The sequence below is a fragment of the Vicia villosa genome, linkage group LG4 (assembly GCF_029867415.1).
Source record: "Vicia villosa cultivar HV-30 ecotype Madison, WI linkage group LG4, Vvil1.0, whole genome shotgun sequence".
Taxonomy (NCBI): domain Eukaryota; kingdom Viridiplantae; phylum Streptophyta; class Magnoliopsida; order Fabales; family Fabaceae; genus Vicia; species Vicia villosa.
The window spans coordinates 154,930,942-154,955,186 of NC_081183.1; the positions used below are offsets into that span (position 1 = coordinate 154,930,942).

Genomic DNA, 24,245 nt, shown 5'->3' on the forward strand with positions numbered 1-24,245 from the left:
AAGTTATGCATGTACAAAATTGATACTTAATGATGGTAATTGATTGTTAGGAGTTGGTGCTAAGGACTTAGAGTAATGGGTTAGACAAAGGAGAAGTTTTTGACTTAAGGTGGATTCCTTTTAGGCTTGAATTCTATAAAATAAATAGGCTAAATTACCTGTTGGGTCCTTTAAGTTATTTAATTATAACAATGTGGTCCTTTACGTTTTTTTCGCTACAAGTAGGTCCTTTATATTAACTAAAGTCTGTAACGTTAACCTTATTCATAAAATTCGTTCCAAAAAAGCTGAGTTGGCACAAACGGCGCTGATGTATCATTTAACTTCGTTGAGATGGCACTAACGTTGTTAACATGGAAACCTTATTCATAAAATTGAACAATGTTCTCACAAGCTTTGTCTTCCATGATAACTTTAACTGCTAAAAGTGGGGAAGTTGCACCACTTTTGGTTATGAAATTATCTTCTGCTCTTTTATTGTCTGTTGCAATTGGATTATTACTAGTCATGAACAAACTCCAACCCTCCCAACTCACTGAGGAACAAAGAAATGCTACAAGATTGTTCAAATCACAGATGAACTGACATGCAAGTCCTGCATCCTTCAATAGTTACTTCTTCAACATTTACATCTTCAACATCTACTTGTTCAACATTTTCTTGTTCAACATTTGCTTCTTCATCAACTGCATCATCAAACCTAACATCTTCAATATCAACTTCTCTGACTTTGTGTTCAACAAAAATGTCAACCAATTTATATCCTCTAATATCTTCCATAAACCTTACATCTTTGCCATCATTCAAAGGACGAAGTCCACGAGAAAAAGCATACTTAGGATTCCAATACCATAAACACCGTATATTACAATACCCTTCATTTTAATCATCTTTTCAATCTCCATATAGGACATTAAGTCCACACCCCAGTCCCAATTTATTTCACTTGCAATCCCTCCAACATACAACTTCACTGGGTGTTGCACCAAACTTCCCCTATGATGTATTCTAGCCTACACAAAATAAAAACACACCACTATAAACAACAAGCACAAAATAAAAACACACCACTATAAACAACAAGCACAAAATTTTGGGACTGAATATAAAGACCAACACAAGCAACAACGGGAAGGTAACAAACTGGGACCACAAAATAAATAAGGGACAATGTAAAAATAAAGAAACCACAAATAAACTGGGACCACAAAATAAATCAGGGACCACAATGTAAACATAAAGAAACCACAGACAAACTAGGACCTCAAGAAATCCCAAACGTAAACCTAAACAACGAAACATAAACGCAAGTATTGGACTGACATCGAAACATATCATTACAAGAATTGTGCATACCTCAAAACATAAGTTGGGTTTGCCATTTCAGATTGATAGATACGTGAACAAGGATTGGTTACTTTGGATTGCAATGGCCATGATGACGGCGTCTCAGGGTTCGTCTTCCTGGGTTTGCATCTTCCTTCGTGGGTTTGTATCAAAAGGGTGGAGATGGGTCTCTTCAAGGTTTTTTTAATGATGTTTTAATAATGAAAATAAAATAATAATAATAATAATAATAAATATAATGAAATAATAATAATTTTAATGACATAACTAAATTTTATTTTATTTAAAATGATTATTGTGACGTGGAAATCGATACTTATGTAACAGAAACTAACACGTCATCAAAGGCAGCACCACCTCACTAAAAAGATACATGCTATTTTTACACTGAAAACATACACCGTATGTTACACCATCTGAACCAAAGCATGATTATGTATTTGTTTGTGTGAAAAATAAATAAAATATAGTTATTAAACATGATAAACATACAAAACCGTAGCAAACTACAATGTAGTTGTCAAAATTCAGTGTATGACTAGCCTTTCTCCACTAAAAAATGGTCCCAAGTTTAATGGAGAACTAAAATCCAAAATAAAACATTAAAAAGGGACCAAAATCTAAATTTTTAAAATGGAAGGATCATTTGTAAAAAAAAATGAAAGGATCAAAATTAAAAATAAAATAAAATAGGGAGACCAAAATTACTATTATCCAAAAATATAAATTGTCATAAAAACCAATGAAGAGTGACTATCACCGCTAGGGCTGTATTTGGTCCATAGGATCCGAGAATCGGACCGGAAACCGGACCGGTGGAACCGGTCCATTGGACCGACCAAATGTTATTCGGTTCGGGAATGGGTAATTTTTTTATCCGATATCAAAATTGGATACTATATTGGATACTTATTGGATACTTTTGTCGGATATCCGAAGTAATGGTCCGATTTCGGTCCAAAAAATTAATCCATCACTGTTTCGGTCCGGTCCGAATTTACCCGATACTATTTCGGTCCGGCTCTCGGGATATCAAATACCCGGACCGAACCGGACCGAAAACGGCCCTAATCACCGCAACATAGAAAAAGAAACGATAAAAATAAGGTCTTGAAAACAACAATATATATATATATATATATATATATATATATATATATATATATATATATATATATATATATATATATATATATATATATATATATATCATTCATAATAAAAAAGCTAGATGAGAACTTTGGCAAGTCTACCAAGTGTCATCATTCTAGCTCCCATGCTATTTTTAAACTTTCCATATAAAGTAATATATTTTTTTTGTTTTTAATACTTTTTATTTGTTTTTTATATTTTATTTTGTTTTATTACCTTTCCACTTAAACAACAACAGTCAAAATTTATTGGAATACATTTCCCATCTTTTCCTTTTTCCACACACACTAGCAGCCAACATTTATGGGATTTTCTTGATTTTCTCACAATAACTTTACAATTTGAATTTAGGTTTATCATTATTCTCAATAGCCATTACTCTGCAACGATTCAGCTCAATGGATTGAATTCACGATGCAATTTCTTCAATGATGCCTTCTCATCTCCTAAAACCTAATCAGTGCATCATCAATTTTAGTTTGAAGGTTTTTTTCATTCAACTATTTGTATGAATATGTGCTATCTGATTTCCAGATCTTCATCCCTTTGAACCCTACTTTTTTTCTTTTACGATTTTTTCTTAACCCACTATGGCAGCGGCAAGACACGATTTTGACTTCTGTTTGTTATTTTGTGACTCCTTGGCACTCACGCTGGTTTCGCCGCCGAAGCTTTTTCATTCGAAGAACAACCATCTAAAGCAAACGATGATGATGGTCTTGAGACCGCAAATCTTGGGATTTCTCGAGATGTTTGTGGTTAGTTTATCTTGATATATTGCTGATGCTTTTCCTTTCAAATTTACAAAGTTCCAGTAGCAGATGTTGAAGCACTGAAGTCACCTTAGTGTTAAAATCAAACTGATAGAATTATATTTAAAGTAAATGTCATATTTTGTGACTATTCTATTTCAGGTTCATGTGGAAGAAGACATCTCAAATGAACCTCTTTTTTGTCGTTTATTTTTTCGTTGTTGAACCTCTTTTTTGTTGTTTATGATAGAAGCGACGCTGGTATGTTGCTTAAATAAAATGTCGTAAATGTTGTTATTGATATCAGGGGAGTTCAGCTGTTGGTTCCACACTAGCTGTTGTCATGTAACAAATAGTTTTACCATTTTGTTTGGATCTATTTTATGTATATACTGAATTATAGCTGGAGCATTGAAGTATGACTACTAATTTGAGATTTGTGATTTGTATTTCGTTATATAATAACTAATAACTGATTTGTGATTTCTTTCTTGATCTTTATGGTGAACTGCAATCACAGAACCAGGTATAACATGCTTTTTGTTGTAAATGTATACTAAAGAGAGTTTATAATGTGTTTAGTATTATGTGTCTTATGAAACTTTTCTTATTGCAGGTGTTGCATTTGAAGATCGTAATATCGCTACGAGTGCTTATGTTAATACTAAAATGAAGTGTGAAGCATTTGGAGCACCAGATCTTGAATGATTAATATTCTAACTGTCATTATTGATTATCGATAGATTATTATTATTAATTTGGTAGTTGATTTTTATTTCTCAATTTATAACCTTATTTATAGCTATATAAAGCTAATTTAGAATGATATCTATGTCAGTTTGAAGAAGTTTTGATCAAGAGGGAAATTCTACAGAGGGTCTAAGAAAGCTACTGGATCAAAGGAGATAACTACTCAATTTACAAGGTATTATTTATGAATCATAAACAATTTTTTTTTCTAATTTCAACATCATATAAGGTTTACCTGTTTTCCACTAGCAGATGGCACAAGTTGCAAAGGATTGCACAAATCAAGACTCGAAAGGATGTCCAAGAATGAAAGTTGTTGTGGCTTCACTTATGAAACTAAATTCTACCATTGAAGATGAAACTATGATGCAATACAGTCGCTTTAACTCCGTTGAATGTTAATGGGATACATAAGTGCGGAGGAACTGTCCTTGGTACTTTACGAGGTGGACATGACACCAATAATATTGTTGACAGTATTCAATATCGCAGAATGAATGAGGCTTGTGTTTCTTTCTATTTACCGACGTAGCTTTTATGTTTCTTTCTATTTTGCGGTTGTGTGTGCGAGTTTCTACTTTCTATAATTCACCTTGATCCTTTCATTTATTTATGATTCTACAGAATGTTAACAATACAGAGACTTTGGAGTCACCTTGGTCTTTTGATCAATATATACTAGGCTTGGTTTTCTTATTGTTTAATTCCTTAAATTGCATCAATGATGAGATTTTGGCTGAGGAGTCAGCTTACAGTTTTCCTCTTAATTACATAGAGTTTCATTCAAGCTACCTATTTCACAATGATTCTTAAGGCTTAAAGGAATTTAGTTTTACTTGATATCACAAAGTGTTGATGAGAAAGGTAAAGCAATTGCAGTAGCTTTCTAATAGTTAAAAAACACTGTTCTTTCTATTCTTTGTGTAGACTGTCTTCTTGATTAATACACTACTTACTTTTTTATTTTAGTTTTCATGATCCTGGTCCCGTCGGCAATGGCAGCTATTCAAGATGCATGTTACCTAAAGTCAAGATTAAGGACTTAAGAGAGGGTGCTCAGGTACATTTTTGCATCAACAGACTGTTTGAACATCTAATAAATAATAGGACAATCTATTTCAATGCTCACGTACCTTGCAGATGGGCATTAATTACCAACCCTCTTCACTGAGAGAATTTCATTCGTAAATCGTAATACAAGTCTATTTAAATAGTTTAAAACATCAATTTATTTGATGGCATCACCAATTCACGACATAATTTAAATGTTTATGGGATGCTTGGGTTAGCGTTTGAGTTATAATCTGATTAGTTCTTCTTTCACTGTGGTGCTTATTAACAGCTAGGTACACCGTCCGATCCTTTGGTTATAGAAGGAATGAAAAGATGGCATGTTATGTCACTGTTAGCGGCGACAAGGCAATGCAGCTTTTAGAAAGCGGGTTGAAAGTCAAAGAATATGAGTTGTTGAGGAGAAATTCAACGATATTGGATGTTTTGGCTTTGGTATTCAAGAACATATAGATTTGGGGATCAAGTAACCCATGAAAACTATAATTTATGCTTAAATAGAGTTCTTATTTGTTATACATATTTGATAATAGGTTTCGTTCGTATATTTTCATATTACGATAAAACTTGCATAGTTTGCTCTTTCTTTTGACTACTAATTAGTGTGTTGATGTGATTGTGATTGTTATCTGGCCTGTTCATTTTAATTTGTCGTGGCGGCTGCAACTGAGATGTTGTGTGAAAATTTGAAGTCGAGGAGCAAAAAAAATTATGATATGTTTAAAATTATGCTTCAGGTAGGATCCGTCCACTGACATTCAAGGAATGGATTTCTTTGTGGTGTTGGAGCGCCCTGGTTACTGTGTTGGACGTCGTCGCCGGTGCAAGGCACATGTTGGATTTCAGTATCGTGTCACAGAGGATGATGCCATGAAGTGGTGCTGTAGTGGTGTTTTATGTCTATAGACTGGTTTTGGAAGGTAAACCATTAAAAGGTTCAAACTTCAAAGGCAAAGCAGGAATAATTATGTCTATATTATATGTTTAGTCTTTAGCCTTATTCTCTTTTGTTTTGAACTGTTTATTTCTCTTTTGAACACAATCAAACATAGTGAATGATGTTTAACAAAACCATTAATTATTTGTAACCATCCTGATATTTGTAATTGGCTTATAATTCAAAGTGTGTGTTGCACTTGCTATATAAATAGTGTGTAGTGGGATAATGGTTGTGTGTAACATAACTATTATTAGGTTGGAATAATGTGATATATGTATTTCTTTCACAAAGTAACAGGAAAACAAAACAAAATCATTTGAACATCTTACTTGCAATGTGAATATAGAATAGAGTGAGAATAGGATATTTGTGTGTAGTAGATAAGTTTCTAAAAAAAGTTATTTTAATTTCTTAATTGATATTATATATTTAAATACTAAATGTTTTTTTTATAATTTACAAAAGAAATTAACAAATTCTATTCTTTTTAAATTAGCATCATAATTTAAAAACTAAAAAATTGTTTTATAGATAAATAAATTAAGTTTTTAAGTAAAAAAGATATTTTTATTAACAAAATATAGTTTATTATTGATAAAAAAAATGTGTGTGCAACTAATAACGAAGACAAATTATAATGTTAATATAACTTTATTTATAAATTATAAGTAATTATAAGATTTTTTTTTACTATAAGAAATTTTATCCCGTGCCTCGCACGGGTAGAAACACTAGTATATATATATTTGGGAAGCTAAGCAACATTGAAAAACTAATTAATTTTTTTACGGTAAAATTGAGTAAATGATTAAAAAAAAAAAAATAACAGATATAGGTAAAATGGGTCAGGGCAAAATGGAAAATTCATGGCAAAAATGTAGGAAAATTGATAAACATGTCCAGTCGACCCGGTTCGGGTTGAATACGATATGTATGGTGCATATATAATTCGGAAGTGGGCACCCCATCGTCAGTGTCACATACAGTCTTAGTCAGAAAGAGTGAGAGAGTTTGTAGAGAGAGAGAGAAAGAAGAAAACGAAAATGGAGGGAGGAGTGACGGAGACGAGTAGTGCGAAGATGCATGGAGGTTACAACAAGCGATACAAACATTACAGCCATACCCTTGGATGTTCCATGAACTTCCACATATACTTCCCACCTTCCGATTCCACCGATTCCCAAAAATTCCCTCTTCTCTACTGGCTATCTGGTCTCACTTGCACCGACGAGAATTTCATTTTCAAATCCGGTGCTCAACGCGCCGCTTCCCAACACGGTGTTGCCTTGATCGTTCCCGACACTTCTCCCAGTAACTTTTGTTCCTCTCCCTTTTTTGTTAGATATATATAATTGGTAATGCATGATGATCCATTGATTGATGGTACGGTAAAATTCCTGTAACAGGAGGTTTGAATGTTGAAGGAGAAGCAGATTCCTGGGATTTTGGTGTAGGTATGTGTGTTTGTATTCATTTGAGATTTAATTGCTCTATCATTTAGGTTCTTTAACTATTAAGTATCACGGTCTCTTTAATTTTGTGTATTTTTTAGTGTTTATATTTACTTTCTACACTGATTTATAGTCTTTGTAATAGTGGCTTTTCACTGTACCCTGTAACATTTTAGGGGGTCGGTGCTACGCAATGCTATATGTGAGATTAACTATATAGATTGGATCCCCTTTTAGCATGATGAAGTACCTCTGCAAATTCTACCAAAACAATTTTGAAGCAACTTGGAATTTCATCCTCAAATGCAGCTTCCACTTGGTGCAGCATGCAATCAATTAAGAACCTCTCCTCCACTGGCTCTTCCTCCCGCAGTTCAAAATTGCGGCTCTGGATGACACCCTCTCCTTTGAAGAGGGTAGGGTCTCCCTTCAACCTACATCTTACCACATCCTTACAAATTTAAATCTGTTATTATAATTACCCATCATTCCATCCACTCCTTCCCCAACCCACATCCTCTCCATATTGCACAGTCATATGGTGTTTTGGTTATTCTGTTTGCGCAAATATGTTCATTTTGAAAATAGTTTATCAATTTCATTTAATCAGTGGCCTTGAATTCGACAACTTTTTCCTATGCCCCTCACCCATCTGGCATCTCAACCCATTCATTTCTCCTTTAACGTACCATTTGACCCACACCCTCCTTTTTTCTCTTCTCTTGGCATAAATGGGACAAATACCATAACCTAGTATTCCGGTTGATACCACAAAAGGGTTGAGGGGATTTTCTGTTGTTAGAGAATACTTTTGAAAAGAAATGCCATTGTGTATGCAGTTACAGTTCACCTACTCCTGTGCGTGTACTCTGAAAAACAGGACTTCAAATTTATACCACTAACTTCAAAATATCAATTTTTCTTTAGGAAAAAATATTCATTCCTATTTGGAAGACATTGTTGTTTTCTTTAGTGGAATTAGTTTATCAGTTCTGGTCTATAGGCAAAGTTACCTTGAGATGTACATATACATATTTTTTTTGCAGAAGATATCTTAATTGCATATTTACTTTCCGGAACAGGTGCAGGATTTTATCTCAATGCTACACAAGAGAAATGGAAGAATTGGCGAATGTATGATTATGTTGTCAAGGAACTGCCCGAGCTTCTACGTGATAACTTTCCACAGCTTGACACATCAAAAGCTTCCATATTTGGCCATTCTATGGGTGGGCATGGTGCACTTACTATCTACCTGAAAAACCTGGATAAATATAAGGTAAGTCATAAGGATGAACAAAAAACTTCTCATTTCAATATAGCCGAAAGGAGTTACATAGAAAATCTTCATCTTGGCAATGTCCTAAAAATAATGGCTAGTATTGCTGTTGACGTAATATATTTTTTGTTAACAATTGCTTTCCTTGACTAAGATATTGCACATCAATATTTTTTTACTCCCAAAGTTGGCTGTCTTAGTATTTTCATATTTAGCAATCTCAATTGCATTTGGACAGTTGAGAAATATTCGGTGATTTATTTGGCGTAAGGTTTGTGGCTTCAAATATTTTTCAGGATATTCCATAGTCTTGATGAGTATAAAGTTTACCTTTTAAATTGAACCTTTCGTATTTAGTTGTTGAAAGATAATGTCAGAAATAAAAAATGTTTATCGGATGCTTCCCTGAATAGATTTTGGGTACAATTAATATTAGCCTTCAGGGGACATAGCTGTAGTAACTATTCTTTGTAAGAGTATATTATTGAAGTTCATCAATAGTTTTTTTTTTCCTTTTCAATTTTATGATGTAATATAATGATTGCGGTAAGATGTCACATGTTTTCTTAAAGACGGGCAAGGACTTGTTAAGATTGTTGGTTGTGACTTTCCATTTATGGATGCTGCTTCCTAACCCTACCATTTTTCTTCTCGGCACCGATTCTCCATTCTAAGCTAGGATATGGAAGCTTCGGAATTAGAATGAAGGTGTACCAAAAGGTTTTCCTATATCCGTAGATTTATATTACCTGGAGTCAACATCATATAGGTGGATGTAGTTATAGGATTTGGAAACATATAAGAGTTAGTGCTTTAATGTATGTTTTCTACCAACAAAATAGTTCTATTTGACGACTCAAGGAGTTGTTGTAACATCTAAGTTGAGGCTTGAAAAGAAACACCAGAATAAGAAGTTTTCATTTAAGTAATGGTAGTGAGCATGAAATTGCAAATTTATTAACCATGTCCTGGAGCTAATAACTGGGGATTGCTGCACTCAGGTTATGCAAACTTATACCAAAAATTGCTGCACATAAATTTAGTATTCATAATAACTGTCTAAGATTTTTTTGCAAGTTAGAACCAAACATCTCATTCTTCTGATTACATTTTTTGATGTTTGTAGAACTCTATTGCCTAAAACAACATATGGAAGTGTATTTTGTTATTTCTCAATTGTCATGATAAGTACTGTACTTATTACTGGGAACTCTAACATAATTTTATTCTTGTGTTTTTTATTACTGTTTCAGTCAGTTTCTGCCTTTGCACCAATAGCAAATCCTGCGAATTGTCCTTGGGGTCAGAAGGCATTCACTAATTATCTAGGTGGCAATAAGTCTGATTGGGAGGTAAATTAGGGGGGAAACTTTCATGTTCACTTTTCTTATTAAGTCTTGATATTTCATTATTATAAGCATTTGAAAAATGCAGGATTACGACGCCACTTATCTGGTCAAAAAGCATCCCAATGCATCTACCACCATTTTGATTGATCAGGTACATGATCTTGTGATGTTTATTCATTTACTTTTTTAAAATTGTGAACTGTATAATAAAAATGAGTGACAAAATTTGAGCTGCTGTCAGATTTTATTAAATTTGTCTTTGAGAAATCAATTTTTGATAACCGGTTGAGTAAAGAAAAATGGTAGGGCGATATAATACTGATATAATGCTGTTTGTCACAGCAAGATTTCAAGTTATTACATAGATGCTCTCTTGAATTCTTGCTGCATCTTACTATTGCTCTAATTTTCAGGGGGAAGATGACAAATTTCTGCATGATCAACTGTTGCCTCACAAGTTTGAAGAGGCCTGCAAGAATGGCAACGTTCCACTGTTGTTACGTCTTCAACCTGGTTATGACCACTCCTACTATTTCATTGCCACCTTCATTGATGACCACATTCGGCATCATGCTCAAGCTCTTAAAGCTTAAAGCTTAATAAAGTTGTGTGCACTCTAATGATCTACAACTGTTCTGTTTTATTTTACTCAATCTACTCACTCTTTTTATTTGGGAATTGTGATACTTTGCTTTGTGTTTGACTATGGATATCAATTGGAACTTCTTTCATGTCTACATGCAGGTTCTAAACTAATCCATGTTTGAGTGAGAAACCATACCATGATTTTTGGTTCTTAAATCTTAATTCTTGTGATGATTATCCATTAACTAGTGCACCTAAATGGCTGCATTGGATTGCAGTAAGGTGCACTGTTTATAAAAGTATCAGTTATAGATATAACAAAATTGAGGTGTTAAGGGATTATTAATATTTCGACTATGTTGGCATATCTCAGTTATCAACAATCATTAACAGCACTCAAAATATATGGGGATTATTTATTGCATCTTTAGTGGTGTGACACACCCTATTGAAAAATAAAAAATGTTTTTAAAATACGAAGAGGTATTTTTGGATGCACCAAAACTACACACCACAATATGTAAGTGAGCTATCATCATCATTTTGTCAAAAAAATTTTTTTTTTGATAGGTAATGAGATTAATAATAAGAGTATAAGGGGTACTCGCCCGATTACATCGACTACGACTGTCACAAAAAGTCCAACGGACTATGACGCCAAAAGTAGAAATTTGTACACCTTTTTGTTTTCGAACCTATTACATTTCAAAACCAAGACAAAAGCTTAACACTTTCTATAACCTCTCCTACATGGAAATCTAACTGTTTGAAAATTACCGCATTTCTCACACCACTAGGCCCAACAAGTAGATAACCAAATGACCAACCTTTTCCTTTTTGAAATTTTGCCTTGGAGGGATTCTTTGAACCACAACAAATGATCTCTGGATGCATTTTGCCATAAATTAGTATGCACGGCATCTTCGTAAGATTTACGGAAATATATCTCTGGATGCGTTTTGAGTGTTATTCTACGCCAGACTTTTCGTTTTTTTCATTTCCAATGTGTCGCATGCTCGCGAAAAATGAATCGAGTCGCCACCAATATATTTATCCCATAAGGGAAAGGAATATCAGAAAACCTAACAAAGGAAGGAACAGGGTCTATACGCCTTTCAGGATATCTTTGCCTCTGTGGAGCTCTCTGACCTTGAGGCCTAGGATTTTGCTGACGATTTTGAGGAGCAGCAACCTGTTGTTGTGGTACGAAAGGTTGTTGAGGTGCCACCCATGGTTGCGGAAGCGCAGCAGCATATGCCTGAGGAACATACTGACCAGGAATAGCAAAAGGCATTGGATAATACGGAGGCGGAACAGCAGAATAGGCAGGAGCTTGGCCCTTGTCAACAGAGGCAGTACTAGTCTCACCCTCTTTCTTCTTTACAAACCCAGAGTACGGCTTCTTACCATTGCCATTAGAGTTGCTAGGACCAGGGACACCTTGAATGGTACCAGCTTTGACACAATTCTCAACTCGTTCACCAATAATAACCACATCTGAGAAGTAAGGAGAAGTATTACTGACGATATGCTGAAGATACGGCCCTTTCAGAGTTCCCATAAACAGATCAATCAATTCACGGTCCAAGAGAGGAGGTTGGACTCGAGCAGCAAATTCACGCCACCTCTAGGCATACTCTTTAAAGGATTCCTCAGGCTTTTGTGACATATTCTGAAGTTGAGCACGGCTAGGAGCCATAGCAGTGTTATAGTGATAATGCTTCAAAAAAGCATCAGCAAGCTCTCCCCAAGTACGGATGTTAGTCCTTTCGAGTTGCATATACCATTCTAACGGAGCTCCGGTGAGACTGTCTTGAAAGAACTGCATAAGCAAAGGCTCGTTCTCAGCATGAGCAACCATCTTACGACAATAGGAACGGAGATAAGTCTCTGGGCACGTGACACCTTTGTATTTGTCGAAATCAGGCACCTTAAACTTCGGAGGAATAACAATCCCAGGAACTAGGCACAAAGCAGCAGTATTGAAGCTAGAAGTCTTGGCAACCTCGATGGCTTTGAGACGCTCCTCAAGAGCATGATACATCCTAGCAGTTTCAGCCAGATCAGGAGTAAGGTCCTGATCAAGATCAATAACATTGTGATGATCGTCCACTTCCTTAGGAATACCCTCCTCCGGCACCTCACTAGTTTTCTGTCCTCCCTCAGTAGAAGTGGTAGGAACTTCCTTGGTCAAGCTAGCGACGTTCTTCCTGAGCTCATCTTGCCCCTGAATAACAGCATGGAGGGTCTCCAAGAGTTGGTTCATCCTCTCCCCCATAGTGTCCATGTCTTTGCGGAGTGCGGCCTGAATCTGTTCGAGATTATCCATGATTCTCTTCTGATTGTTCCTTGTACGGTACGGATGTAGGGAAGTCAGCTTTATCGTTGGAGCAGAAATTTGAGCTGAAAGGGACCCCAATTAGTTTCTGATACAAGAACCTGAAAATGCAATGTGATAATGTGAATGTATGCGTGCATGTGTGCATATGATGTGATGTGTCATTTTCAGGGTATCCAAAATTTGATTATTGGTCAAGAATAAACAACAACGTGATAAAAGAGATATCAAGTGGAAACAACAGGCAATTCATTTTCATTCATAACAACTCCTTAAGGCAAATGAGTTCATTCACGAATAGCTTTGTTCAACATAAAAAAATAGAGACCCCATCCAACAATTCTGGTGGTGATCTACAAGCAAACTCAAATATTACTCCATCTCGGTGTAGAACAGAGGCCCTCCCTGTCTGAAGTAATTGTCGCTCCACCTCTTGGTTTCATCAAACAGTGTCTTAGTTATTTTCCGGTCCCTTCCTCCCCAACAAAGCTGCAGTATAACCCTCAGCGCAGTGGCCAATAATCTTTGTTGCTGCAGGGTTTTCAACACCAACTCATATTGGTATCTCGAGAGAACAAGCAACGGACCCCAATGATCCTGTTCCTTTGTCTTACCAAGGCCTTTATTTGGCATTCTGCATATAGTGTTCACTGCATATAACATTGCATCCTCAAAAGCGTAGCATATCCGTCAAAGCGAATCATTACGCCATAGAAAAATTCAAACATGCATACAAAGTATAAGCCAGATAACACAAATCAGCACTCAATCAAGACGACGATACTTCCCCACATAAAAGGTTGTCCTTACAAACTCTGATCGATATCTGCTACTACATTACAAATCTCCTCAAGCCCCGGTGCCGATACCTGGTATCCTCAATCCCCAAAAGAAGTCTCGTTTTCTCTCTCCAGTGTGGGTCGGACACAATGTCTTTCTTCGTCAGAATCGTTGTCTCCGAGGTTATTTCCCGTGTGCTGCGTGCAGATTAAAGTGTGAATGAGGGTGGGCATTCAACCCATCTCATTTTTCAATCGTTTGAATAACCATACTTGGTGTGTGGCAATTCGAACGATTGCCGCTCTTGAAGAGTTACACCCCGCCTTTCGGCCTGAGGGATTAATGTAATTCTTATGCTTCGTAAGCATCGATATCTCCGTAATCTCCAGTGGTTACTGTCATCTTCTTGTCGAGTCTAGTCGTTACTAGTCTTGTCGTGGTTATTTCCCGTGTGCTGCGTGCAGATTAGAGTGTGAATGAGGGTGGGCATTCAACCCATCTCATTTTTCAATCGTTTGAATAACCATACTTGGTGTGTGGCAATTCGAATAATTTCCGCTCTTGAAGAGTTACACCCTGCCTTTTGGCCTGAGGGATTAATGTAATTCTTAGGCTTCGCAAGCATCGATATCTCCGTGATTCTTCAGTATGTACTGTTGTCTTTTGGGTCGAGTCTAATCGTCACTAGTCTCCGTGGTCACTTCCCTCATGCGGACAAAATTTTCAAATCCAACCCCCGCGTTGTGAGTCCTTTGCCTTCCGACCTTCGAACCATTTCAAAGCCCAGTTCCCGTCCTGGCAAACCATTTCAAAACCAATTCCCAATCCCCAGCCTCAGTGTTGTTGATAATCTTTTCCTTCTCCAACCTCAGTGTTGATGTCCTCCAACCTCAGTGTTGATGTCTATCATTCCTTCACCGACCTCAGTGTCGATGCCCAAATTTCTTTCCCAACCTCAGTGTTGATGTCCTCCAACCTCAGTGTTGATGTTTATCGTTTCTCTTTCCAACCTCAGTGTTGATGTTCTCCAATCTCAATGTTGATGTTTATTGTTTCTCTTTCCAACCTCAGTGTTGATGTCCACCGACCTCAGTGTCGATGCCTTTCCTTTCCCAGCCTCAGTGTTGATGTCTATTATTTCTTTCCCAGCCTCAGTGTTGATGTTAATCCTTTTCTTCCCCAACCTCATTGTCGATGCCAATCATCATTCCAGCCTCAGTGTTGATGTTAATCCTTTCCTTTCCCAGCCTCAGTGTTGATGTCTGTTATTTCTTTCCCAGCCTCAGTGTTGATGATAATCCTTTTCTTCCCTGACCTCAGTGTCGATGCCAATCATCATTCCAGCCTCAGTGTTGATGTTAATCCTTTCTTTTCCCAGCCTCAGCGTTGATGTCTATCATTCCTTCACCGACCTTGGTGTCGATGCCAATCCCAACCTCAGTGTTGATGTCTACCCTTTCCTTCACCGATCTCAGTGTCGATGCCAATCGTCATTCCCAACCTCAGTGTTGATGTTTATCATTTCTCGCTCCAACCTCAGTGTTGATGTCCTCCGACCTCAGTGTTGATGTCGATGCCTTTCCTTTACCAGCCTCTGTGTTGATGTTAATCCTTTCCTCTCCCAGCCTCAATGTGGATGTTAATCCCTTCCTTCGCCAACCTCGGTGTTGATGTCCTCCAACCTTAGTGTTGATGTCTATCAAACCAATTCCCAGTCCCCAGCCTCAGTGTTGTTGATAATCTTCTCCTTCTCCAGCCACAGTGTTGATGTTTATCCTATCTTTCAATTCTTGTGGGTCGTAGGTCCGGTGATCTTACCCTGGTTTCAAGTCATTCACCCTGGTTTCGAGTCGGTGTTGAGTCATAGATCATCACAAGATCTTTCAGTCTTGAAGATCGCCCATAGATCTTCTCCTGGTTTCGAGTCGGTGTTGAGTCATAGATCGCTACGAGATCTTTTCCTTTCAGTCCTAAAGATCACCCATAGGTCTTTTCCTGGTTTCGAGTCGATGTTGAGTCATAGATCGCTTTGAGATCTTATCTTTTCAATCATTCTCTTTGAAAACCCTGTATTGGCACCGTTACCACGTTACAAGTTATCACCATTCAACCGTTACACACCACTCTCCTCCACCTCTAACCGCCACCTTCAATCACCATCTTCACGCTCATTCACCACCACCACAACCACCTCTTTCATCCTTCTCTCTCTGAATCCTCTCTTCTCCCTATATCCATCTCCCTCACTCTGCACTTCCCACACTCACCCTCACCACTATACGCTCAAAACCAACGCTCCATTGAAGCTCCTCACTGAACTTCAATGGACCAGAGCTAAACTGCATCACTGGTTATCTTACCTTCACCTCAATTTCTCTTAATTCATTCTCACGGACTCAGTCTCTCAATCACTACGACACACGCAATACGCAACGCAAGAAACATAAAGAAGTTCAAAAAAGGGAAAGAGTAGAAGAAGAGCAAGCTGACAGAATCATAAGCAAGAGCGAGGCAAGAACGTGCATACCTGGGCGTCCAACGCTTATCCTCCGGATGCTACTTCTTCGTGTTTGCGGTTAAAGAAGCTCCGGACTCGTCTCCGATAGGTACACCGTGAAACTCGTTCGATCTTCATCCTCTATCCCTTTTGCATCTTCGTGTAGCATTGTCGTATGTATTCAAACCTGTAATCTATGGCACTGAACTGTTCTCACGATTTAGGTCTTTTGGTTTCAATCTATAATGATTAGATATAATAGGTTTGAAGAGGAATTGAAAGATTGAGATGAGGATTGAATAGGAGAGTGAACGGGGTGAGAGTTGAGACTGAGATAAGAGTTGTGCGGTGGGGAAAATCCTCGCCGGAGCGGTTGAGAAGTCGCCGCCGCGAGTCTTCGAAGAAGGAGAAGGATTTGAGAGTCTGAGCGTCACACGATAAACCCTAAGTTCCCAATTCTATTTTCTTTTTTTATTTATTGTTTTTTTTAATTATTATTTATGAATTAATCAAGTGGATCATAAAACACATTGGGTCCCGAATTGCTTACATCCACCCCCTTTTGGCCCATCACCATCTTTTTTGTATGAAGAAACATGAACAAAAATATGAAAACAATACTGTTGGGCCACGAAATGCTCATTACACCCCTCCTGAGGCCCACGCCTTTTTTGGCACTAAGAAAGTCTGCAACAAAAACATTACCCTGGGCCTGCGGCTGGATCACTGGACAGCACCCTATTTTCAACTTAGCACCCCCTGACTCACATATTTTTCTTATTAGAATTTTTAGGTAATAATCAATAAAACTTGTTAGATTTTTTAGGTAATTGTTGACATTAATTTTTCCACAAAACTCATAAAAAATAGTAGATTTTTTAGGTTAATTTTGACATTTAAGTTCTTTTATAAAAACCCATAAAAATAGTAGTATTTTTAGACTAATTTTAGTATTAATTTTTTGATCACTTCGTTTATTTCTTTTGTATAATTTCCATGCTATTTTTTTGTATAATTGTTGTGTGATTTTTGTTACTTGTTTTTTGCCATATTTTTGGCCTATTTTGTTAGTATCATAAGTATGCTCCCTTAAGTAGAATCATAATAACTTTAGGTAGAAATCATGATGACAATTAGGTTAGAATAATACTTAGGCTAGTTTCCCTCTTTCATTTCGACTATGTTGGCATATCTCAGTTATCAACAATCATTTACAGCACTCAAAATATATGGGGATCATTTATTGCATCTTTAGTGGTGTGACACACCCTATTGAAAAATAAAAAATGTTTTTAAAATACGAAGAGGTATTTTTGGATGCACCAAAACTACACACCACAATATGTAAGTGAGCTATCATCATCATTTTGCCAAAAAAAATTTTTTTTTGATAGGTAATGAGATTAATAATAAGAGTACAAGGGGTACTCGCCCGATTACATCGACTACGACTGTCACAAAAAGTCCAACGGACTATGACGCCAAAAGTAGAAATTTGTACACTTTTTTGTTTTCGAACCTATTACATGTCAAAACCAAGACAAAAGCTTAACACTTTCTATAACCTCTCCTACATGGAAATCTAACTGTTTGAAAATTACCGCATTTCTCACACACCACTAGGCCCAACAAGTAGATAACCAAATGACCAACCTTTTCCTTTTTGAAATTTTGCCTTGGAGGGATTCTTTGAACCACAACAAATGATCTCTAGATGCATTTTGCCATAAATTAGTATGCACGGCATCTTCGTAAGATTTACGGAAATATATCTCTGGATGCGTTTTGAGTGTTATACTACGCCAGACTTTTTCGTTTTTTTCATTTCCAATGGAACTTCCTCTAAACAAAAAAAAAATGGTGTGAGAGAGAAATTCCAAATCTACCATTTTTCAATATTTCTCAAACTTTCTACTGCATTGTGTTTGATCTAAGAGTTTTATCAATTACTATTCAAGTACATTCAATTTAAGAGCTTCCACATTTCACACTTGGTAAGTTTTTTTTCATTTATCTCCTTTTTATGATTTGTGATGCATGCATTACTAAATAGATTGTTTAAGTTACCCATAATACATAATTTATTGAGGCATGATTGATATTTAGAGCATGTATGATGATTTATGCGTTTTGTGCAATTGCCGCATTTTAGAAAAATACGAAATTGTAATTTCATATTTTGTTTGAATTTGATTTTTCTGAGTTATTAAAGTGCACTTCCGTATTATGTCTGCATTTTTTGACTTTACTTTACATGTCTGTCATATGGGTTTGATTTTGTCTGTTTTGTCTTGTTTAATTAGAGGTAAAATGGCTAACAATTAAGATTGATTGAGGAATGATAAAGTGTCCCAGCATGAACGTGTTCGCATGGAGAGAGCTAGACCCTAACGACCATCAGTTGGTACTAGTATGTTTGATGCTGAATCGTTTACTTCTAGAGTTTAGGGGTCACCTGCTTCATCTTCTTAAAGGCAAGTGTCACATGTTGTAGGCCGGAAGCCCCACCAGTCCATGCTGATGCACATGTTATCGATTTTTCCGTTCATAATCTATTCTTAAGATTTTGGGAGGAGGCCCTTACGACACTTAATTATTTCCCATGTATGCAAACTATACTGCTATGCAAATGTGAGATGCACATGTGAGATGGGGAGTTAAAATAAATCTGTATTTATACTTTGAAACATATATGTTATAATATTAGAATTTTTCGATGATAATGTATTTTCTTTTGGAGTGTTGTGATGCTTTAAAATGTATCAACCACAATATGAAGATTGCGAAGCTGCAGTAGTCTCAAGAGTAATGGTTTCATGATGCCATGCAACTATCTAGGTAGTCAATATTTATGCATGGAAAGATGATGCTCAGATATGTCATATTTTCATCTTCTGATTGGTGAGATGTCTATCTCACTAGATGATGTGTCATCTCTACTATATATTTCGATTAGAGAAAGATTATTAAACCACTTCATAATCACCAAACTTGATGCACTGTATATGATGGTGCAATACTTGGGAGTTGATTCAAATGATGCCCAAAAAGAGATGGAGGACACATAAGGGTGGCATGTTAGATAACAATGTAAAATTGAGTTCTAGAGAATGTAGTACTTGTTTCTCTCAGAATCTTAGAGAATGTGGTACTTGTTTCTCTCAGAATCCTAGTTATTTATAGGCCCTAGTACATGATTACAACATTAAACTCGTGTAATTAGCCCTTGTGAAGTTTTACAACTGATAAAAAATGGTTGAGACTTGAAGGGATAGAAGGAAACTACTCAAATCAAAGGAATTTGAGGTTGGCACTGGGGATGTTATGACCCGTAGCATTGGCTATGGGTGGGTCCTAGTGGCCAGTACGGTCCGTAGAAGGCGTTATGGGTTATGGGTCACGCGTAGAAGCTCTCTTGTTTTTTATAGGGCAATGGATTGGGGCCACTATGGCCCTAGCGGGCGCTACGGTCACGCGTAGTGGGCTATAGTTTTTGTACCATCTACTCCTCTCTTTGATGGTCTTTATGGATTTGCTCTCCCTTGACTCCCATTCGACCATAATTGATTATTTTTCACTTGAAATGCGGAGAAAACGCATAAACAAGTAGAAACGGAGATCAAACAACTTAAATTTAAATATAATACACACTTGAAAACAATTTAAAAGCTATCAATCACCTTCAGAAATCCAAATCATGCATGGGATCCCCGTGTATATAAAATCTCAAGCTCGGTCTACAGGGATCATCTCCAAAGTGTTAAACCATTAATTCTAGTGTTTTGAATCTCTAATAGAAGACAGAATCAGTAATCAACCTTTAATAAGAAATGCATAATAAAAGATACATCGTTCATAGTGAACTCTTCTCACCAATGGGTAGATGAAAGGGAGAAGTCTTTGAGTTTCATCTTTCAACAAAATCATAGTCAAGTCCATGGTCAATGAATCAAAAACTAGTCCTAGAAATATCTCTTGGTCTTGATGCTACTAATACTTCCTCAAATCATGGAGCATCGGGCTGCACCAATCCCTTTATCTTCTTCCTACCATGGCTGATTCACTTTAGTGTCTCGCAGAACCACGACAATGAATGTATGAATGCTAGGTGTTTAATGTCAATATAAATATGATTAAATCATAAATAAATACTATATATACTTCTTTGTTTTAATTGTCAAGAGTAACATGGTAGGCATATAGCAGAAGAAGAAGTGACGTGTTTGATGGACCCCCGAAAAGTCCTAAAGGTGAAAAAACATGAGCAAGAGTTTGTGGACTGGCCTGAGGCCTTCCATGAGACAGAGAATCCTTACTATTGGATGATAGTATCTTAATAGTTTCAAACACTTGCCTTGCTTTAAGCTTTGGGCTCTGGACGATTTATCTTTTTAATTTCTATACATATTGAGGCATGTTGTGATACTTTACCATGTTTATTATAATTTTTTTTTTTGTCATCAGTCATTTTCTATTGTGATATGTTAATAACTAACTAATAAGGAGACAGTGATACATGAAAAACAACAAAAATACAACTAAAGGCTGAGAGAAAATTTTGAAACATGTATTTATGTCCTTTGTAGTTTCTTTAACAACTTAGAAGATATCATTAGACACAAGACTATAACATCGTGATGATTTATTAATGCTTTTTGCATCCAATCACTAAAACTTCCTATTGTAACAGGGACTTTATAACAATTGGTTGCATACAATAACTTCTATGTGCCTATAACACATTGGTGCCTTATCTTAAGTTGTAATTTAGAGGAGTAAACTGCAATAATTTTCGAAAATCTATAATATTGAATTATAAGTATTTAGTCTAGGCTTCAACAAATGCATAAATGTTTCCTAATAAGATATGAGCAGAGCCATTAACATAAATATTTTATATTAAAATTAGAATAATGAGTCGATCCATTAACATAAATATTTCATAATAAAATTAGAATCATAAATTGATCCATTAACATTAATATTTCATATTAAAATTACAATTCTAATTTTTGTATTGTTATTTGATCCTACACGTAAGATTGATCACACCGTATCCAAATCAAAACAACACAAATTCAATTTTCTGGTATAATCAGTTGCTTAATATGATATGTCAAATATTATGAAATATACAAATCAAACACAGGAGCAAAATAGAAAATTGACCTAAAAATAGAAGAAATCATGCATATTGAGGCATGAGTTTCCTCAAAAATGTAATAGGACGAGATTCTTTAGGGTCAAGTTCATCAAATGCAACATAATTTTTCTCCTTATCATACACATGACATTCCGTCATGATTGTCTTCATCAATCTCCAATTCCATCTAGCCTCATTCATATACTTACCCCAATTTTGCTGTAGCGACTCGTGCGCTGCACGTAAGTTATAGCTTGGTATCTTCGGAGACACATGGTGAGGAATATGAACATTGATATCATGGCAGAGGAACTCAACCCATTTAGGATATTCACAATGAACTGTTCCATTAAGCTGTGCTTGTGCAGCATTCCAGTCCTGAGAGTATTTGAATGGTATGTGTGGTGCCGTGTGATGCACCACAGTGAAAACACTCATCCAGAAGTGATAGCCCATCCACGGCATCAACCAGTATTTAAACCAACCACTCAACCCCGTGGCGTAAATAATCAAAGGCCATCCAATTGCTATAAAACCAAACACAGCAGCTATACTTATCTTCACTCTCTTTGCTTCATTTGGTCTGAACTTGTTCAAATCAAAATGCCAAATAAGCCTGTTACATCGTTAACATGCAAACTCATTTAGTACTTATTCGATTAAGAAGCCTGTTAAGATACATTAATTATTCAATTAATCTAAAAAGTGAAATTTGCTTATAATATTAGACGGAGAGAGTAGTAGTACATACCAGTGTGCTATAGACATCCAAGGACGCAAAGGACCCAATCCATATACGAGTGCTTTCCGCAAAACTGGATTTGAATCAAAATCTTCTTTCCAAACCGGATGCCATGCTGTATCTTCATACAACCTAAAGGAAGAGGAAAAACAAAAACACAATTATTGTTTTTTTTTTTTGTAAAACCGCGTCTAAGATAAATAGAAAACTAAACTAAACTTACATGTTAGTTTTAGCATGATGTTTGTCATGTTTAAATCTCCACGATTCGTATGGATAAATTAGAGGCAAAAGAGCCAAAGTTCCAACAATGTCTTCTACTAACTTATTCTTTGAAAATGATTTGTGAGCACAATCATGCCCTATAACAAAAAGCTGGTGGAAAACAAAAAGTATAAAAAATAATATCAATGAAGAGAAAATAGGAGGATTACCAACTAACTAACCAACTAACTAACTAACCCCGGTTCCTGCTGTTCCTGCAAACGCCCAAGCGAGAGGAAGTAGATACCAAGGCGCTTTTGAAATAAAAAATAATCCCAATGCGTAAGACGCCACCGATATCAATACTCTTGTCCATGCTTTCATTTCATCTATCTCGAACACCTTTTATCGAAAATTAAAGTCGTCAATAAAATATGGTTATAAAATACATGTATATACACAATACTATTATCTGAGTAAAAAACAACCTTCTTGGGTAAGGAATTGATGATATCCTTCAACGTAACATTATCAGGAAGTGGTTCTCCAATTTTCTTAAAACCGTAACGTTCACATTGTTGTTTTCTGTATTCATCAGTGTTTTCCGCTGGAATTGCCACAGCTTTTGTGATGGAAGCTTTCTTCCTAAAGATTGAAATTCTTTGTTGCCTAAACCCTTTGTAGATAGAATAGTCTTTGTTTGATTTACATAAGCCTGTAGAAAAATTAGAGCTATTTATTTCTAATGAGTGATGTAACTATGATGCATAGTTTTTTTTTAATTTTTATAATTGTACTCTCTAGTTAATACTAGCATACCAGGTGTGAAGTGGACTGTTGTATTTCTATTTGAAATTGGCCTTTGGTGTGTGCCCTGCAAAGTCTAACATAAGACGAGACTTAATAAAACATGTACCTATTATAATGTAACACCTTAAAAGTATAAAACAAGCTAAACTCTTGCCACCAAAGGGATAAAATTGAAACCATGGAGAAGAGTGAAGAATCCGCAAGTGTAAGCATATAAGACATATTGTTTGTGGTCAGAACCTCAAAGTGAAGAAAACAACAAAAAAGTGAAGAACGTCAGAAACTATGTAACATTTGTATGAGTTACTCTCTCCTTTCCAAACTATTCAGAGAGAGAAAAAAGACATTTATTTGTCCCAAACTATAAGAAAAAAAAAATTGACTATGTAACATTTGTATGAGTTACTCTCTCCTTTCCAAACTATTCAGAGAGAGAAAAAAGACATTTATTTGTCCCAAACTATAAGAAAAAAAATAAATTAGTTTTGACCGATGTAAATTTGGTGTTCTAAAAGTAACCTTAATATTTATTGAGTTATATTTTCCAAAAACACTTCAATTACCTGGAAAATTGAATGGTGAAATAATGCATGTGTATTAGAAATAGAATTGATATCCTTGATTTGACTCTTGGAAAACACACAAGGATTAAGTAGCTATTCTTGACCTTGTCCAATCGGAATCCACTTGGGGTGTATTGGTTTGTGCAAGAATGCATAATTTTGTTACAGTTAGGCTTCTAGTCATGTTTATTTCCTTTGATTTTCAATGTGTCATGCAATCAATTTTTTTACATTAAATATTAAGACTATGTTTGGGAGTTTGGAGAGGAGGGGAAGGCTTCCGAATACGAATTTTTAAAAAAATATAAAAAAAATATTTGACATTTTTTAAAAAAATGATTTTGTTTAGAATGATAAAAGAGTCATTATCATTACAAAATTTTTAATTTTCAAAATAATATAACAACCTAAAAGATATTTGAAAAATTTATGTAAACGCTCCTTCAATACAATTTTTGAGTTCCCCCATTTTATGGGGTTTTTGGTGTTATA

The 24,245-nt window shown here is 35.9% G+C and overlaps 3 protein-coding genes across 3 annotated transcripts; 2 read left to right on the top strand and 1 right to left on the bottom strand.

The window, feature by feature from the left end:
• Positions 1-4,253: 4,253 nt before the first annotated feature.
• Positions 4,254-5,978, top strand: LOC131598128 (large ribosomal subunit protein uL5-like). Its single transcript, XM_058870759.1, has 3 exons — positions 4,254-4,398; positions 5,344-5,507; positions 5,814-5,978. Exons 1-3 carry the CDS (start codon positions 4,254-4,256, stop codon positions 5,976-5,978), a joined length of 474 nt encoding a protein of 157 aa, XP_058726742.1.
• A 998-nt stretch (positions 5,979-6,976) lies between these two features.
• On the top strand, positions 6,977-10,828 carry LOC131595599 (S-formylglutathione hydrolase-like). The gene is made up of 6 exons (XM_058867991.1): positions 6,977-7,323; positions 7,419-7,466; positions 8,546-8,742; positions 9,996-10,094; positions 10,177-10,242; positions 10,505-10,828. The coding sequence occupies exons 1-6, from the start codon at positions 7,056-7,058 to the stop codon at positions 10,682-10,684; spliced, it is 858 nt and encodes a 285-aa protein (XP_058723974.1). The 5' UTR covers positions 6,977-7,055; the 3' UTR covers positions 10,685-10,828.
• Positions 10,829-21,476: 10,648 nt separating this feature from the next.
• On the bottom strand, positions 21,477-23,412 carry LOC131598129 (omega-6 fatty acid desaturase, chloroplastic-like). The gene is made up of 6 exons (XM_058870760.1): positions 23,368-23,412; positions 22,869-23,138; positions 22,639-22,782; positions 22,400-22,551; positions 22,186-22,308; positions 21,477-22,050 (listed from the first exon to the last, which is right to left on the bottom strand). Exons 1-6 carry the CDS (start codon positions 23,410-23,412, stop codon positions 21,477-21,479), a joined length of 1,308 nt encoding a protein of 435 aa, XP_058726743.1.
• Between the last annotated feature and the right edge of the window lie 833 nt (positions 23,413-24,245).

What these genes read in the sequence shown, in the direction of transcription:
- LOC131598128 (XM_058870759.1), top strand. Translation starts at nt 4,254, where the DNA reads ATGGCACAAGTTGCAAAGGATTGCACAAATCAAGACTCGAAAGGATGT. An exon ending in TCGCTTTAACTCCGTTGAAT is followed by an intron (nt 4,399 to 5,343) that starts GTTAATGGGATA and finishes GCTTATTAACAG; the next exon opens with CTAGGTACACCGTCCGATCC. An exon ending in TATTGGATGTTTTGGCTTTG is followed by an intron (nt 5,508 to 5,813) that starts GTATTCAAGAAC and finishes TGCTTCAGGTAG; the next exon opens with GATCCGTCCACTGACATTCA.
- LOC131595599 (XM_058867991.1), top strand. Translation starts at nt 7,056, where the DNA reads ATGGAGGGAGGAGTGACGGAGACGAGTAGTGCGAAGATGCATGGAGGT. An exon ending in CGTTCCCGACACTTCTCCCA is followed by an intron (nt 7,324 to 7,418) that starts GTAACTTTTGTT and finishes TTCCTGTAACAG; the next exon opens with GAGGTTTGAATGTTGAAGGA. An exon ending in CCACCATTTTGATTGATCAG is followed by an intron (nt 10,243 to 10,504) that starts GTACATGATCTT and finishes TCTAATTTTCAG; the next exon opens with GGGGAAGATGACAAATTTCT.
- LOC131598129 (XM_058870760.1), bottom strand. Translation starts at nt 23,412, where the DNA reads ATGTCTTATATGCTTACACTTGCGGATTCTTCACTCTTCTCCATG. An exon ending in TCAATTCCTTACCCAAGAAG is followed by an intron (nt 22,783 to 22,868) that starts GTTGTTTTTTAC and finishes TTTCGATAAAAG; the next exon opens with GTGTTCGAGATAGATGAAAT. An exon ending in CATCATGCTAAAACTAACAT is followed by an intron (nt 22,309 to 22,399) that starts GTAAGTTTAGTT and finishes CTCTTCCTTTAG; the next exon opens with GTTGTATGAAGATACAGCAT.